Here is a 14,109-nt window from a genome sequence, read left to right as displayed (position 1 = left end):
GGAGTCCATGGCTGGCCGGATCCAGCCCATGGCTGGACTTTTCCTGCCTCTGTAATAGGGTTTTGAATAGATTTAGAGACAGATAGCATGTCTACACAAGACATTTATTGCGCAGTTGCTAATTAGCTCTTCAGTAAACATCTCAGCATCTACACATGCAGTGCTATTAGGACACAATAAAACTAATTAACTCTGCTGTAGGTTAGTACTTGCTATCCTAAGATGGAGTTTTTTACTTCTCAGCAATGCACATGTAGGTGCGGACACAGCCAGAGGTACAAGGGTGCTTCAGTGTGGGAACTGCCTGCCAGCTAGCCCTGCACTGAAGCACCTTTGTGCCCCAGCCAGTCCCTCCACAGCACACTGAGCTGGGTTGGAGCAGCCTCAGGTTGGCAGGCTGACTCCCTGGGCCCCCTGCCAGTCAGGGCTGCTCCAGCCTGGCTCAATGTGCTATGGTCTGAGGCATATGTGAAGGTTCAGTGCCTGGGAGCAACAGACTTCAGCATGATATGTGCTGGAGTTTATTGCTGCACATTAATTGTACCTGTTGATGTGCCCAGAGAGAGAGAAGGCTGATTCAATAACTCTGGACTAACTAGCAAATCTTCTTTAATCTTAGTTCCTATTCTCTCTCTTTTTCTTCCTTGCCATGATGCAAAGCCTTAGAAGATTCAATTAAACAATTTCAAGGATTCATAGAATCATAGAAATTAAGGGCTGGAGGAGACCTTGAAAGACCATTGAATCCAACCCCTCCAACTCTGGGCAGGAATACTGCTGAGATCAAACAATCCCAGCAAAGTGTCTGTCCAGTCTCCTCTTGAAGACTTCCAAGGTTGGGGACTGCATCACCTCCTTGGGAAGTCTATTTCAGATTCTGGTCACCCTTACTGTGAAGAAGTTCTTCCTTACATCCAACCTGAAACCATCCTCTAACAGTTTATGGCCATTGCTCCTTTTTCTCCCCTGGGGCGCCCTAGCAAACAGTTTTTCTCCCAGCTCCTGATACTTACCCTTTACATACTTATAGACGGTCACCAAGTCCTGCCTCAGTCTTCTCTTCCTCAGGCTGAACAGCCCAGATCCCTTCGTCTCTGGACCCTTTCAAGATTCTCCATGTCTTTTTTGACGTGCGGCACCCAGAACTGGACACAGTACTCCAGCTGGAGTCTCACCAGCACAAAGTAGAGAGGACACAGTACTCCAGCTGGAGTCTCACCAGCGCCAATTATCACTTCCTTAGCCTTGCTTATGACGCATCGGCTAATGCATCCCAGTATGCTATTAGCTCTGTTGACTACAGTGTTGCACTGATGACTCATGTTCATCCTGTCATCAACCATAACTCCAAGGTCCCTTTCAGCTATCATGCTGGCCAGGACATCTGTTCCTAACCTATATTCATGTTGCTGGTTACTTCTCCCCAGATGAAGCACTCTGCATTTATCCTTATTGAACTACATCCAGTTCCGCTCTGCCCACCTTTCCAGCTTGTCAACATCCACTTGGATCTGCATCCTATCCTCTGTCATGACCACTTTTCCCTATAACTTAGTGTCATCTGCAAACTTGGCTAGCGTGCTTTCCACATGCTCATCTGAATCATTGATAAAGATGTTGAACAGCGTAGGGCCAAGAACTGAACCCTGAGGGACACCTCCAACAAAGATGATACAGACCCATCCACTAACAGTCTCTGGATTCGACCCCTTAGCCAGTTCCCAACCCACCTGACCGTGGATTCTGCCAGCCCACAATCCACCAGTTTTTTTGTAAGAGCATCAGGGGAGACCATATCAAAGGCCTTTTTAAAATCCAAGTATCAACCATGTCTCCCACATCTAAGTGGTTTATTACTTGATCACAGAAGGAGATGAGGTTGATCAGATATGACCTGACCACAAGGAAACCATGTTGGCTATTTTTCAGCATCATGCCTTCTGCCAGTCTCTCACAAATGGACTTCTTGATCATTTTTTTCAAAATTTTACCCAGTATTGAGGTCAAACTGACCGGCCTATAGTTTCGCAGATCCTTCCAGATTAACAGAATATTTCTAGAAAATTACACCAGTGAGCAGTTAGTAGACATAATGATAGCATCAGGATTGAACCAGGAGATCCGGTTATCAATCTGTTCTTCACTGACTTTCCAAACTTGAAATAAAAATTAAAATTAAAATTGCCCAAGTCTGGAAGAAGGCTAAACTATAAACTACAAAACATTTGTATACAAGTGGTGGATGAAAACTCGCAATACCCTTTGGGTAACAATTATTACTCCCATTTCATAGACGGAGAAACTGGGGCACAGAAAAGTTAATGGCAGCATTATGACTAAAATCCTGGAGGCTTGATTTCCAGTATCCTCATCCCTCCAATAAGCAGACGTGAGGGAAGAGCCTTTTTGGTGCTATATGCCAGAATGTCCATGCCTCAGTTACATCAAAGGTGCCTGGTCATTTTTGTGAAGAAGATTCTATTTCTCTCTGGAAGAACACAGAAAAGGAAACAATCATAATTGCCACTAATGAATCAATATAAAATCAAGCAGGCATTTAGGGGGCTTGTCAGCCTAACAGAGCAAAAGAAATTAAAAAAATCTTCAAGTACTCCTTTCCCAGCAGACGTCATTTGTCCTCTGATAATTTTATCTTTATTAAGGATGCAGAGTTTTAATGGTTTCCAGAGATAATGGGAATAAACCTTGAATTCAAAACAGGACATATCAGAAGCTAAATTTGTATAAAACCAAAAGTTTCTCTGAACTGACAGCTTATCTATTAGTGAAAGAGAGTCTGTTTTATTAGATTTAGATATTTGAACCTTTTGCCCTTGAGTAATTCATAGCATATGTTAATAGAGTCAGGGGAAAAATGTCTAGTTCTACCATTGACACCATCTGGATCTTGTTCTTTCTCTGCAGTAAGGAAAGTTGCAGCAACTCTGGGTTTCTGTTTGCTGTATTTTCTTCTATCAAAGTGGAACTCTCCTGCCCTAGCTTTTTGCATCAGATAACAGGTTAGGTAACAAAAGTTCAGTTTTCCACTAGCCTTTCACATTACTCACATGTCCAAAGTTCCTAGCAGGACAGAAACTTCAGTCTTAAAGAGAAAATATGCACCTCAAAACCCTTTGGAATCTCAGCTTAGAACAGAAGAGCAGCATGGACAGAAGTATTCTGACTTAGATTAAACAAATTAGACTCTGCAGACAGCCTTCCTAAATTTTTCACACCTGTAATGTGTGAAATGAATCCATATAAAGTCTTGTCTCTACTCATCTTGCTCCACTACCAGAAGATCAGAGGAGGGCTTTAAACTTAGATTGCTGGGGGATGAGAATACACAAATTCAAACATGTCCAGGAACCAACATACAAGTAAGCCCTGTAGATAGGGACACAGGGAGAGCCACTGTTGTAGGAGCTGAGGGAACAGTTCTCCATTAGCAAGACAGGAAGACGAGAGCCTCAGTAGGCAGACTCTAGTGCCTATATACTAATGCCAGGAGCATGCGGAACAAGCAGGAGGAGCTAGCCCTCCTACTCTCCAGTGTGCATTATGATCTAGTAAGGATTACAGAGACCTGGTGGGACTCCTCACATGACTGGAGTGTAGCTTTAGAGGGCTACACCCTGCATAGAAAGGACTGGGTGAGGAAGAAAGGTGAAAGCATTGCTCTCTATGTTAAAGAGTAATAAACCTCCTTGAAGGTCGACATCAGCTCCAAAAATGGACAGCTTGAAACCCTTTTGGTCAAGTTGCAAAAGACCTAACTGTAGGTGTATACTACAGACCACCAAACCAGGGGAAGAACTCAATCTGGAATTCACCTGAGAATTAACTGAAGCTGTATATGCACTTGACATGGTCATCATGGGCAATTTTAATTATCCAGACATCTCCTGGGAGGAACACTCAGACAAGATGGATTGGTTGCGATCCTTCTTGACCTGTGTCGAGGACCTCTTCCTGACTCAGGAGGTGTATGGGCCAACCAGAGATGATGCTCTGCTAGACTTGGTCCTGGCCAAAGGAGACGACCTGGTGACTGACTTATATATAGAGGGAAGTCTGGGCAATAGCAACCATGAAACCATCATGTTCAATGTCCAATATAAGGCAGACAAGTCAGATAGCAGGATTGAAGTCTTGGACTTCAAAAATGCAAATTTCAACAAGCTTAGGTCACTAGTAGGGCAAGTGCTGTGGGACCAGGGACCGAAGGCAAAAGGTATGCACAAAGAGTGGTTGTTCCTTAAAGACACAATCCTTGAAGCACAAAGGAAGTCCATTCCCATGAAAAGAAAAGATAACAGAACAGCTGGGAAGCCCTCTTGGTTAAACAGGGAAATCATGGTCCTCTTAAGAAAGAACAAAGAGGCTTATAAACAATGGAAGCTCAGGGCGGGCCCCAAGGAGGACTATTCCATGACAGCCCGCATTTGCAGGGAACAGATAAGAAAGGCTAAAGCAGTGACTGAACTTAGATTAGCAATGGAATCAAGGACAACAAGAAGTCCTTCTTTAGGTACATAGGGAACAGGAGGAAAAGAAATGGGAGTGTGCTCAACAACTCAGGAGAGCTGGTTACTGGCACCCAGGAGAAAGCTGAACTCCTGAATGACTACTTCGCCTCAGTCTTTCACTGGACCATGGGGAAAACCATGCCAGGTAGAGTAGAGGATGAGCATAGTAGGAACAATCACCTTCCTACTATTGCTGTAGAATTGGTGTATGGTCAATTAATAAAATTAGACATATACAAGTCAGCAGGACTGGATTATCTTCATCTGAGATTGCTGAAGGAGCTGGCTGAAATCATTGCAGAACCCCTGGCAAAACTCTTCTACAGCTCATGGTGTTCTGGAGAAGCCCCTGAGGACTGGAAGAGGGCCAATGTTGTGTCCATCCACAAGAAAGTCAGGAAGGAGGACCTAGTTAACTATAGGCCAATCAGCCTAACTTGTATCCTACAGAAAACCCTAGAAAAGTTCGTCAAGGAGTCTATCTGTGATAAGCTTGCAGAAGGTAAGATTCTGAATGACAGCCAGCATGGTGGGCTGATCCCTTCTTACCAACCTCATCTCCTTCTATGACCAGGTAACTCACCACCTGGACATGAGACAGTAGGTTGACACTGTATACCTAGACTTCCAAAAGGCCTTTGATCTAGTATCCCACGATGTCCTCACGAGAAAATTGGAGGATTGTGGGCTTAACTCCAAGACAGTCAGGTGGGTGAGAAACTGGTTGCAGCATAGGACCCAGAGAGTCACACTGAACGGATCTATGTCCTCCTGGCAAGAAGTGGGCAGTGATGTCCCACAGGGGTCGATGCTCAGTCCAGTACTTTTCAATATCTTTATTAATGATTTGGATGTGGGGGTGAAGAACTTACTGGCCAAGTTGGTGGATGACATGAAGTTATGGGAAAGTGTGGTCATGCTTGAAGATAGGCTACAGTTACACGCAGACCTAGACAGGCTAGCAAATTAGGTAAATTGGAACCTGATGAAGTTCCACATTGAGAAATGTAAAGTGCTCCACCTAGGGACGAGCAGCCCCCAACACACCTACAGGCTTGGTGGCACCAAACTGTCTAGCACCACAATGAAAGAGTCCTGGGGGTAATTATAAACCACAGAATGAATATGAGCCGGCAGTGCGATGCTGTAGCCAGTGGGGCAAATAATACTCTTGCATACATCAATCAATGCATCTCCAGTGAAAACAAGGTGATTCTTCCACTCTGCTCAGCACTGGTGAGACCGCAGCTGGAGTACTGCCTCCAGTTCTGGGCACTGCACTTTAACAAGGACGTGAACAAGCTTGAGAGAGTCCAAAGAAGAGCCACCCATATGATCACAGTCTTAAAAGGCAAGCCATATAAGGAAAGGCTGAGGGATCTGGGACTCTTCAGCCTGAAGAAAAACCTGGTAGCAGCTTACCACTACACTAGGGGAGTACATCAAGGGCTCAGTGAGCAACTGTTCACCAGGACACCGGAGGGGAAAACCAGGAGTAATGGCCACAAACTCCTGGAAGATCAATTCAGGCTCAACATTAGGAAAAACTTCTTCACAGTCAGGGTGTCCAGACTGTGGAATAAGCTCTCTCCAGATATGGTGCAATCACCTACCCTGGAAATCTTCAAGAGGAGAATGGACAATCACCTTGCTGGGGTCATCTGACCCCCAGTTATCTTTCCTGCTTGGTGCAGGGGGCTGGACCCAATGATCTTCCAAGGTCCCTTCCAGCCTTACAATCTATGAATCCATGAATCTGCAGCAGCCAGGGAGCTGCTGCCACTCAGACACCACATGTGTACATCCATGTCAGGGGCAGGCAAAGACCAGCCCAGAGGCTGGACTGGACCTGTGATAGACTCCATTTCCCAGCAGCCCCTGCCCATGTGTCTGTGGCTGGTTTCCATGGAGACCCCCAGGAGCAGCAGGGCTATGACAGCAGGCAGCCAGGGTTTCCATGGAGACCAGCCCCAGAGCACAGCTGGGTAGGGAGCTGCTCCAGGACTGGGATCTTGCAGCAGAGACAGCGTGGTTTGGAGCTGGTGAAGAGCTGCAATCCGCTGTCCACCTGCCCTGGGCAGGGGTGTGCAGACAGTGGATTGCAGCTCTGCCGTGGCTCCAAACCACGTTGTCACCACTGCAAGATCCGAGACTGGGCCCTGAAGCAGCTCCCTGCCCATGCTGCTGGGGCTGGTCTCCATGAAAACCTTGGCCCTGTGCTGTCACAGCACTACTACTACTGGGGTCTCCATGGAAACTGGTCACAGGGATGCAGGCAGGGTCTGCTGGGAAATGGAGGCAGGGGCTGCTGGGAAATGGAGTCCAGCTGCCAGCTAAATTTGCCATTTTGCCCACTCCTGATCTAGCAGCTCCACACATCTTCACTCAGCAGTTGTTCTGCCAGAGTGTGAAGTGCACCTCGGCAAGGCACAAGTTACTAAAAGGCCCAGAGCAGCTGGCAGAAGGCAGGGCAGTGTTTGCCTTCTGCCAGCTTCTAGAGAGTGACAAAAGCATTGCTTTGCCTGGCAGAGGTGGTGTAGCTCTGCCTGCAGAACGGATAGTTCTTCCACCACGGAGGGGCTTTGAGAATCAACACAGAGTTTTTGTGGAAGAATCGGAGGCCCTAACTCAAGTTCGGCCAGCAAAATTGTATAGTGCAGCATAGGCCTAAGGTATCTCACGCCTACTATGGCACTGCTATTAAATCTAAAATCCATTTCCATTAGATTTTAAGGGTTCTAACTGGATGCATCGACAGGAGACACTGACTATGCAATAGCCAAAAAATACTGCACAGTAGCATGTCACAGCACAAAAAGTGCTAATACACTGCTGCACAGTATTACAAGGCTACTGCACAGTAGCATCACCTAAAAGATGTTCACCAGCGCTACTGCACAGTAACTCCAGTTGTTGTGCATTTATTTTGTATTTGCTAATACAAGTACTAAATAAATGTGCAGTAACAACTGCACTGTAGCATCTCATGTAGACACACAAACTAAGGATGAAACTCAAGCCCTTCTGCTCCAAAAACATCGGATTGATTATCCCATCATCCTTCTGTAAATCAGAAGTAACTTTATTGAACTGTAAATAATTACAGTAGCACAACAAAATCAGTGGATTATATCACTATAACTAATATACAGTTCCAAAAGAGAATAAGCCACCTTGTCGTGTTACACTGGCTGTGGAAACCAAGCTCATTGATACGTTGTTGGTGCACAAGCATCTTGTAGCAAAGATGACATTCCTTGAAAGGGAGTAAAGATCAAAAGAAACAAAATTAAAATATGGAAAGGTAAGGGGGAATGCAATAGAGAAACTGTGATGACAATATTGGATAAGTATTTAGAAACAGGCTTGGTGCTGGCATGAAAGGGGTTGTACCACCTAAAAAGAAGGTGGATGGAGGCAGAAGAAAATATATGATTGGTGCAGATGGTGAAAACCAAGTAAGAAAAGAAGGCTAGTAGATCAATTAAATGCAAGTGCAAGTGCAAATCTGGAAAAAAAAATACATGTAAAAAAAATTAAAGTGAATACAAAGAAGGGAAGGGTGCTGCCAAGCTTGAAGCAAAGAAGAGAAACTGTCCTAGTTTATATGTATCCTGAGCTTATACAGGGCCTACAGGGCACATCTACACGTCCATTAACATGCTTTACTTAATGTGCATTACATGTTCTGTCTCCATTGTGGGGTACCAGGAAAATGCGCATTAGTCTGTCTTACTGCACATTAACTAAAGAACATGGGGTGCCTATACACAAGCAGAGAGGCTGCTCTGACGCATTGTAATTCAAGCACATTAGAGCAGACTCAATTAATTCAGTCTGCCGCAGCATGTCAATTACCGCACTCCAGCAGCCTCCTGAGTCTCATGCGCCAGCATCCCCAGACTTCAAAACAGTGGTAGGGACACTTTATCTAAAATTAATTCGACAAGCTTTAGATAAGCACCCCCCCACCATTTTGAAGCATGGGGACTCTGATACATGAGATACTCTGGGAGCTTTAATTAGAGCAGCTCTTGGAGCCATTCTAATTAACCCCCTCCCCATACACACACATGCCCCCAGAGCATGTGTATAAACGCCCAGTTTTTAAGTGACATTTAATGCACATTAGCCTATTTTAATGTGCATTAACTAAATAGCACAGTTTTTCAGTAATGCTTTAATGTGCATTAAAATAGACTAATGCAGAGTGGAGCCTGTCAGGGGACGGGGTGTGGGCTGGCTCTGAGGGCTTGGGCTCCAATGCCCCTCCCAGGAGTTTACACAGTAGTGGGGAGCCAGCACCACCCTGCAGCCCTCCTGAACAAGCTGCCCATGGCCCTGTCCTGCTCTCCTCCCAGGCCCTGTGGCCATGCATTCCAGCCCCAGACCCCAAGCCCCACGCACCACCCAAGCTGGGCAGTAGCCCTAGCCCTGCCCAACTCCCTCCTTCCTTCCCTCCCTCACTATGGTGGCCTCAATTCCCACCCCCACCCCCACTTGCCAGACTTACCTGCAGGAGCTGCTCTCCAGGTTGCTTGGCAGCCATGTTCACGGCACCCTCTGCTGATCATCCTTCTCCAGCTTTCCCCAGCACCTTGCAGGCTGGAATTCTGCCAGCCTGCAAAGGGAAACCCACCATTTAATCCATTTTTCTAATTTAAAGGAGAACATCTGGGTTTTTCTCCTGAAAATAAGAACATCCAGGTTTTTCTCCTGAAAATGGGAAAATCCAGGTTTTACCATGTTTGTCCATGGTAAATGGAAAACCAGGATCCTTGATGATGTCTGTGGGAGACTGCTAAAGCAAATCAAGGCCACATGAACAAGAGGCAAGAACAGTATTTTAAATCTGGTAACTGATGAAAATCCCTTTTGGCCAAGCTGTCATTCTAATGTGGAACCTGGGTCTGAAATAACAGAGGATGAGGTTAGAGATACAATCTAGAATGACAAGACAGTGGGACCTGATGCAGTGATGACAGACATGGTAAAAGCTTTAGGTGAGAGGCATGGATCAGCCAAATAGTTAAAGCTGCATGGCAAGACAAAAGAATTCCTGAATATTGGCACAAATCTATCTTTGTCCCCATATGTACAAAGGGAACCATCCAAATAATTCAGACCAAGTTAGTGTCACAGGGAACTAAAATATTGGGATGCATCTTGGATGGGAGGAGTAGGAGAGTGGCTGAACTCTTACTCAAACAAAAATAGTTTGGCTTTAGGAAAAAGTGATGGGCCATCTGATGCCAAGTTTGTGATCTGATGGATGGAAGTAAAGGAGTTAGCGTACTAATGGGAGAGCTTCTGAACTTTTCTAGTTCTGTCCCCAGAGATGGGTATCTAGAAGGGGGAAAACTGCTTCTGTAGAGGAAGGGAAGGAAAGTTCACATAAGATTCTTCTCAGGTCAGATCAAAACTGAGAATTAATATATAGAGAGAGGAAAAAGAGTTGAGGTGACTGGTAAAGGTAGCTAAAAATGAAATATCAGAAATGAAGGTGGATAGCATTACAGAAAGAACAAAGTATAGCAACCCACATGGACCTTGTATGAGGAGAAGCACAGATTGCAGGAGGGAAGACTTTGGAGAATGCACCACAAGGTCAGTGTGTCTGTACATGGCATAAATATAAACTACTGTTGCAACATCTCTGTAAACAGTTCTCTTAATAAAGGATCAGTTTAATTTTACAAGCATAAATCCTTTTATGTTACAATCCAATGTGTCAGATAAAAACAAAAATAGCTAGAAAATATTGTCTTCAGAAGGAAACATGAGAGACATAGAAAAGCAATAGAGGACTTCATTGCACTATGATCTGTAACAGAAGCAATACTTCTGCTTATTCATAAAGGGGACCTATACATGTGCCCAATGTCTGCTCTGATGCATGCTAATTAGCATGTGTCAGAGTAGACTTAATGAATCCTGTCTACTGGACCTAATTAGCATATTCCAGGAGCCTCAGCATCACATGTATTCATTGAACAAACTTTAGTTAAAGCGCCCCCACTGCATTTTGAAGTGCAGGACGCTGAATATACAAGATGCTGCGTGTACTTGAATTAGAGTGGCTCCCAAGAGCCCTGGAGCATGTGTAAAGATACCCAAAGTTACAGAACAACTGTAATTTAGCCTACACTAAAATTAATTGGGTAGGAGATCTTCCTAGTCAGAGATAGCACTGAGAGGAAAATACTGCTTCTCTACATCAGAACTGGCATTTTACAATACTTTTATCTGATAGTGTCAGGTTAGAGAAAATACATGGTATACCTTCAAATAAAATAAGTTGAATGATTCTTGGAAAATTGTACCTTTATAATTGTCATACTGAGTTTTGCAGTAGTGAATTTAACTGCCTCTGAAAAAAACCCCTCTCTGATACAACACTTCCTGACCTGCTTCTGGAATGATGTGACTGGTCTATGTCCCAGAGCCACAACCGAGCCCCTCTGAATTTATTTTAAAATATCTACCCCTGGGTAAGTGCTGAAGCCACAACTACAATACTTCCTACTACTGTATCCCAGTTTTTTATTAGACTTCATTTCTACACACAAATCAACACATTAGATGATAGACTTTTTTTTGCCCAAGTATGTATTACAGATACTGTTCATTTTAATATTTCATTTTTGTAGGAGTGCTGGCTGTATATTTGTGGAAATGTTGCAAGGTCAGCCCTTGTTTCCAGGAGTTTCTGGTGCTCTTGAACAACTGCAGAAGATCTGGACAGTGAGTACAAAAACATCCCAAAAACTGAGACAAAATATCAGTAACTCAAACATTTTGCAAAAAGTTACGTTCTCAGCATAGGTCCTTTACCCAGAGGAAGTAATTTGGTTTTAAACTTCCAACCAGTGTGCTAAGTTTTTAGCTGTGTTTTATAAACCATTTTATATCTGGCAACTTTCTTACAGAGGTAAATCAAAATGACTTTCCTTTGATGCTTGTCATCTCATCAAAAATTTAAACCCAATTAAACTGACATCAAATTGAAGAAGGTGTACAGTTACTGCAGATCTTGTTCCCTCTTGTTTGTACGCTTCCTTGTCCATAATATATAGTATATTTTTTCTTGTTACAAAGAGATGCTAGTAATTTCCATATCAGTTTACTTTGCTAATTTGTGATTGCAGCACTGAAAATAACAAAACTCTAAAGACACATACCTCTTCCCACTGATTGACATTACCATTAACATAAGCTGTGGGAGTAAATTCAGATTAGAGATTGTAAAAGTTAATTCTTTGTGGAAACATATGCTGCTGGACATTTATGAAAATTAGAAAAAATAAGCAAGGTCTGCCATCATTCTGTATAGTAGACCCTATTAGGAATTCTAATTTGGGTTTTTCATCTGCTTCCAGTTGGCAACTAGACTTTGGAACAAAATCATGGGTCTATTGATCTCCATGGGTAATGGCAAAGAATCTGGGTCTCCTGATTCCTGGGATATCTGGTACTCCAGTAAAAGCAAACAAAGCCAGCAAGAACAAATAGAGACTAGTAAGAGGATTCTAATGATGCCTACCAGAGATTTCCCTATGGGCTACAGAATTTCTAAATGAAAATTCATTTCTGTGACCTACTGTCTCCTAGCCTTTGTTTGTCCTGTTGAATGACCTGGAGCGCATCCCACTTAGACTAAATCAGTGTGGATGTGACTGTTTTTTCACTGCTGTATAGTACTGTTTGCCACTGACTTCAGAAAAATTAACCCTTTGGTTTTGTTTATATTTGGTGGCCAGTCCTTCCAGCCTCTGGGAAAATCTTTACCTTCCTTTCTGTGGACTTAACCCTCTGCAAGAACACCTTCCTACAAGCAGAGAATCCAAACCCCAGAACTCTGGCACTGCCACAGTAGAAAGATGGTCCTTTGGCCTCCAGCCTTTGTGAATTACCGTCTAGTTTTCCCTTTTTAATTACTTTTATGAGCGTTCTGCCAGATAGCGTTCTGGGTGTCCAGCTAGAACATGTCAACCAAAGACAGATTGGTGATCCAGGGGCTTAGGGCAATAAGATAAGAGTTCAGTCTTTGTAACAAAATGTTTGACGTTTCTTTCCCAAACAAGAGAAATGGAGAAATGAACTACTAAACAAACAAAAACAATCCATAGTTGGCCAGTCCAACTAAAAAGGCTCAAAGCAAGGACAAGGTTCAAGATTCTCTGGTATGAAAAAAAGATGTCCTCCCATTGCTAGAGGGAAAGCAGCTTGACAAATATCCTATAGTTGAAGGATGATTGGACCAGTTTCATATACACAGTATTATAACTACCTCTGTGGTTTATTTTGGAGCAGTACATAATTTCTGCAGACACTTAATCTAGCTCTGACTGACTGACTGTCTTAACTGAGGGAAAATCTCCCAGTTCCCAACTTCTGTAGTATTCTAAGTAAGGGAGTGTCTCTCAATTATAACTCAGTTATAACTTCTGGCACTATAGTGGGCAGTCCTGGCCCTATAAAATATTCTATAAAATATGCATTGATCCAATTGTATCACTGTGGCTGAGACTGTAAGTGAAATATATTCTACAAAACCTTCTGTTGTACTTTCTTGTGGATAGTAAGTGGGTTGAGCTTAAGATAATTAGTCCAAGTTTCCAGGTGTCATATATGGATTTTGCATCAGATAGCTATGTATTTATGATCTGCTTTTTTGCTGCTACTGATTTCAGTGAGGCTCCATTAAAGTGGATACAGGGATCTACCACTCTGCTTCTAAGATTGGCTGGCTCCAAACTATTGTAAAAAATGTTTCTCAGCTAAGGCACATATGGAGGATACCTCAACAGACTGCTTTCTCAAAGCAGCTGTAACACAGGGGAAGAGAAAGGCCGCCTAGGTATGTTATATAGCATTTGTGTGAGTTCATAATAAACCATTTTTTTTAATGAATTTTGATGAAGGTATTGCAACCTACTCTCAGGAAACAAAATCTAGGGCACCACAGACTCCCAGAACTGGACAAAGTATGCACTACTACCTACCAGTTCTGGTTCATGTAGCCATTATACTATGGTACTGAGGGCAGGCTAATTACTAGGCCTGTGCGAATAGAGAACTATTCAATTTGGGTTCAGATTCCGCTGATTCGGATGCCAGCGATTCAATTCAGAGCTCTGAATTGGTTTCCCACTTCCATTTGGCCGAATCGGCTCCAAAGCTTCAGAGCTGATTCCGAGATTCGACCATAGGGTATAATGGGGAATCAATTAAATATCTATAACTTTGTTGTTTTTTGTCTGATTTAGATGAAACTTGCAGGGGTGGTAACCTCTGCTGAGGGCATGAAGTCTAGCCCGTTTCAAGGAGATAGGTGCAGGGGTTTGGGAGAAACTGCACCCTAAATTCTTGAAAGCAAAACTCATGTCACATGTGTGTATTAAGCCACAGCAGGATGAAAACTGCAGGGATGATAGCCCCCGGTGAGGCCACAAAACCTACCAGGTTTCAAGGAGATAGGTGCAGGGGTTTGGGGGAAACTGCACCGCAAGCTGCGGACAAGCAAAACTCATGACGTGGGTGACACTGTGTGTTAAGGCACAGCAGGGTGAAAGCTGCA

General features: G+C 43.7%; 1 protein-coding gene across 1 annotated transcript in view; it reads left to right on the top strand.

The window, feature by feature from the left end:
• The window catches only part of CDK15 (cyclin dependent kinase 15), a 98,484-nt gene that overhangs the window by 48,213 nt on the left and 36,162 nt on the right, over nucleotides 1–14,109 (top strand). Inside the window, exon 9 of the mRNA XM_019523512.1 lies at nucleotides 11,180–11,273. Coding sequence (XP_019379057.1) covers nucleotides 11,180–11,273 — 94 coding nt within the window. The remainder of the gene's footprint in view (nucleotides 1–11,179; nucleotides 11,274–14,109) is intronic.

This window comes from Gavialis gangeticus, unplaced genomic scaffold (assembly GCF_001723915.1).
Source record: "Gavialis gangeticus isolate Ggan-Ray unplaced genomic scaffold, GavGan_comp1, whole genome shotgun sequence".
NCBI lineage: Eukaryota > Metazoa > Chordata > Crocodylia > Gavialidae > Gavialis > Gavialis gangeticus.
This window is presented reverse-complemented; position numbering and strand designations above follow the sequence as displayed.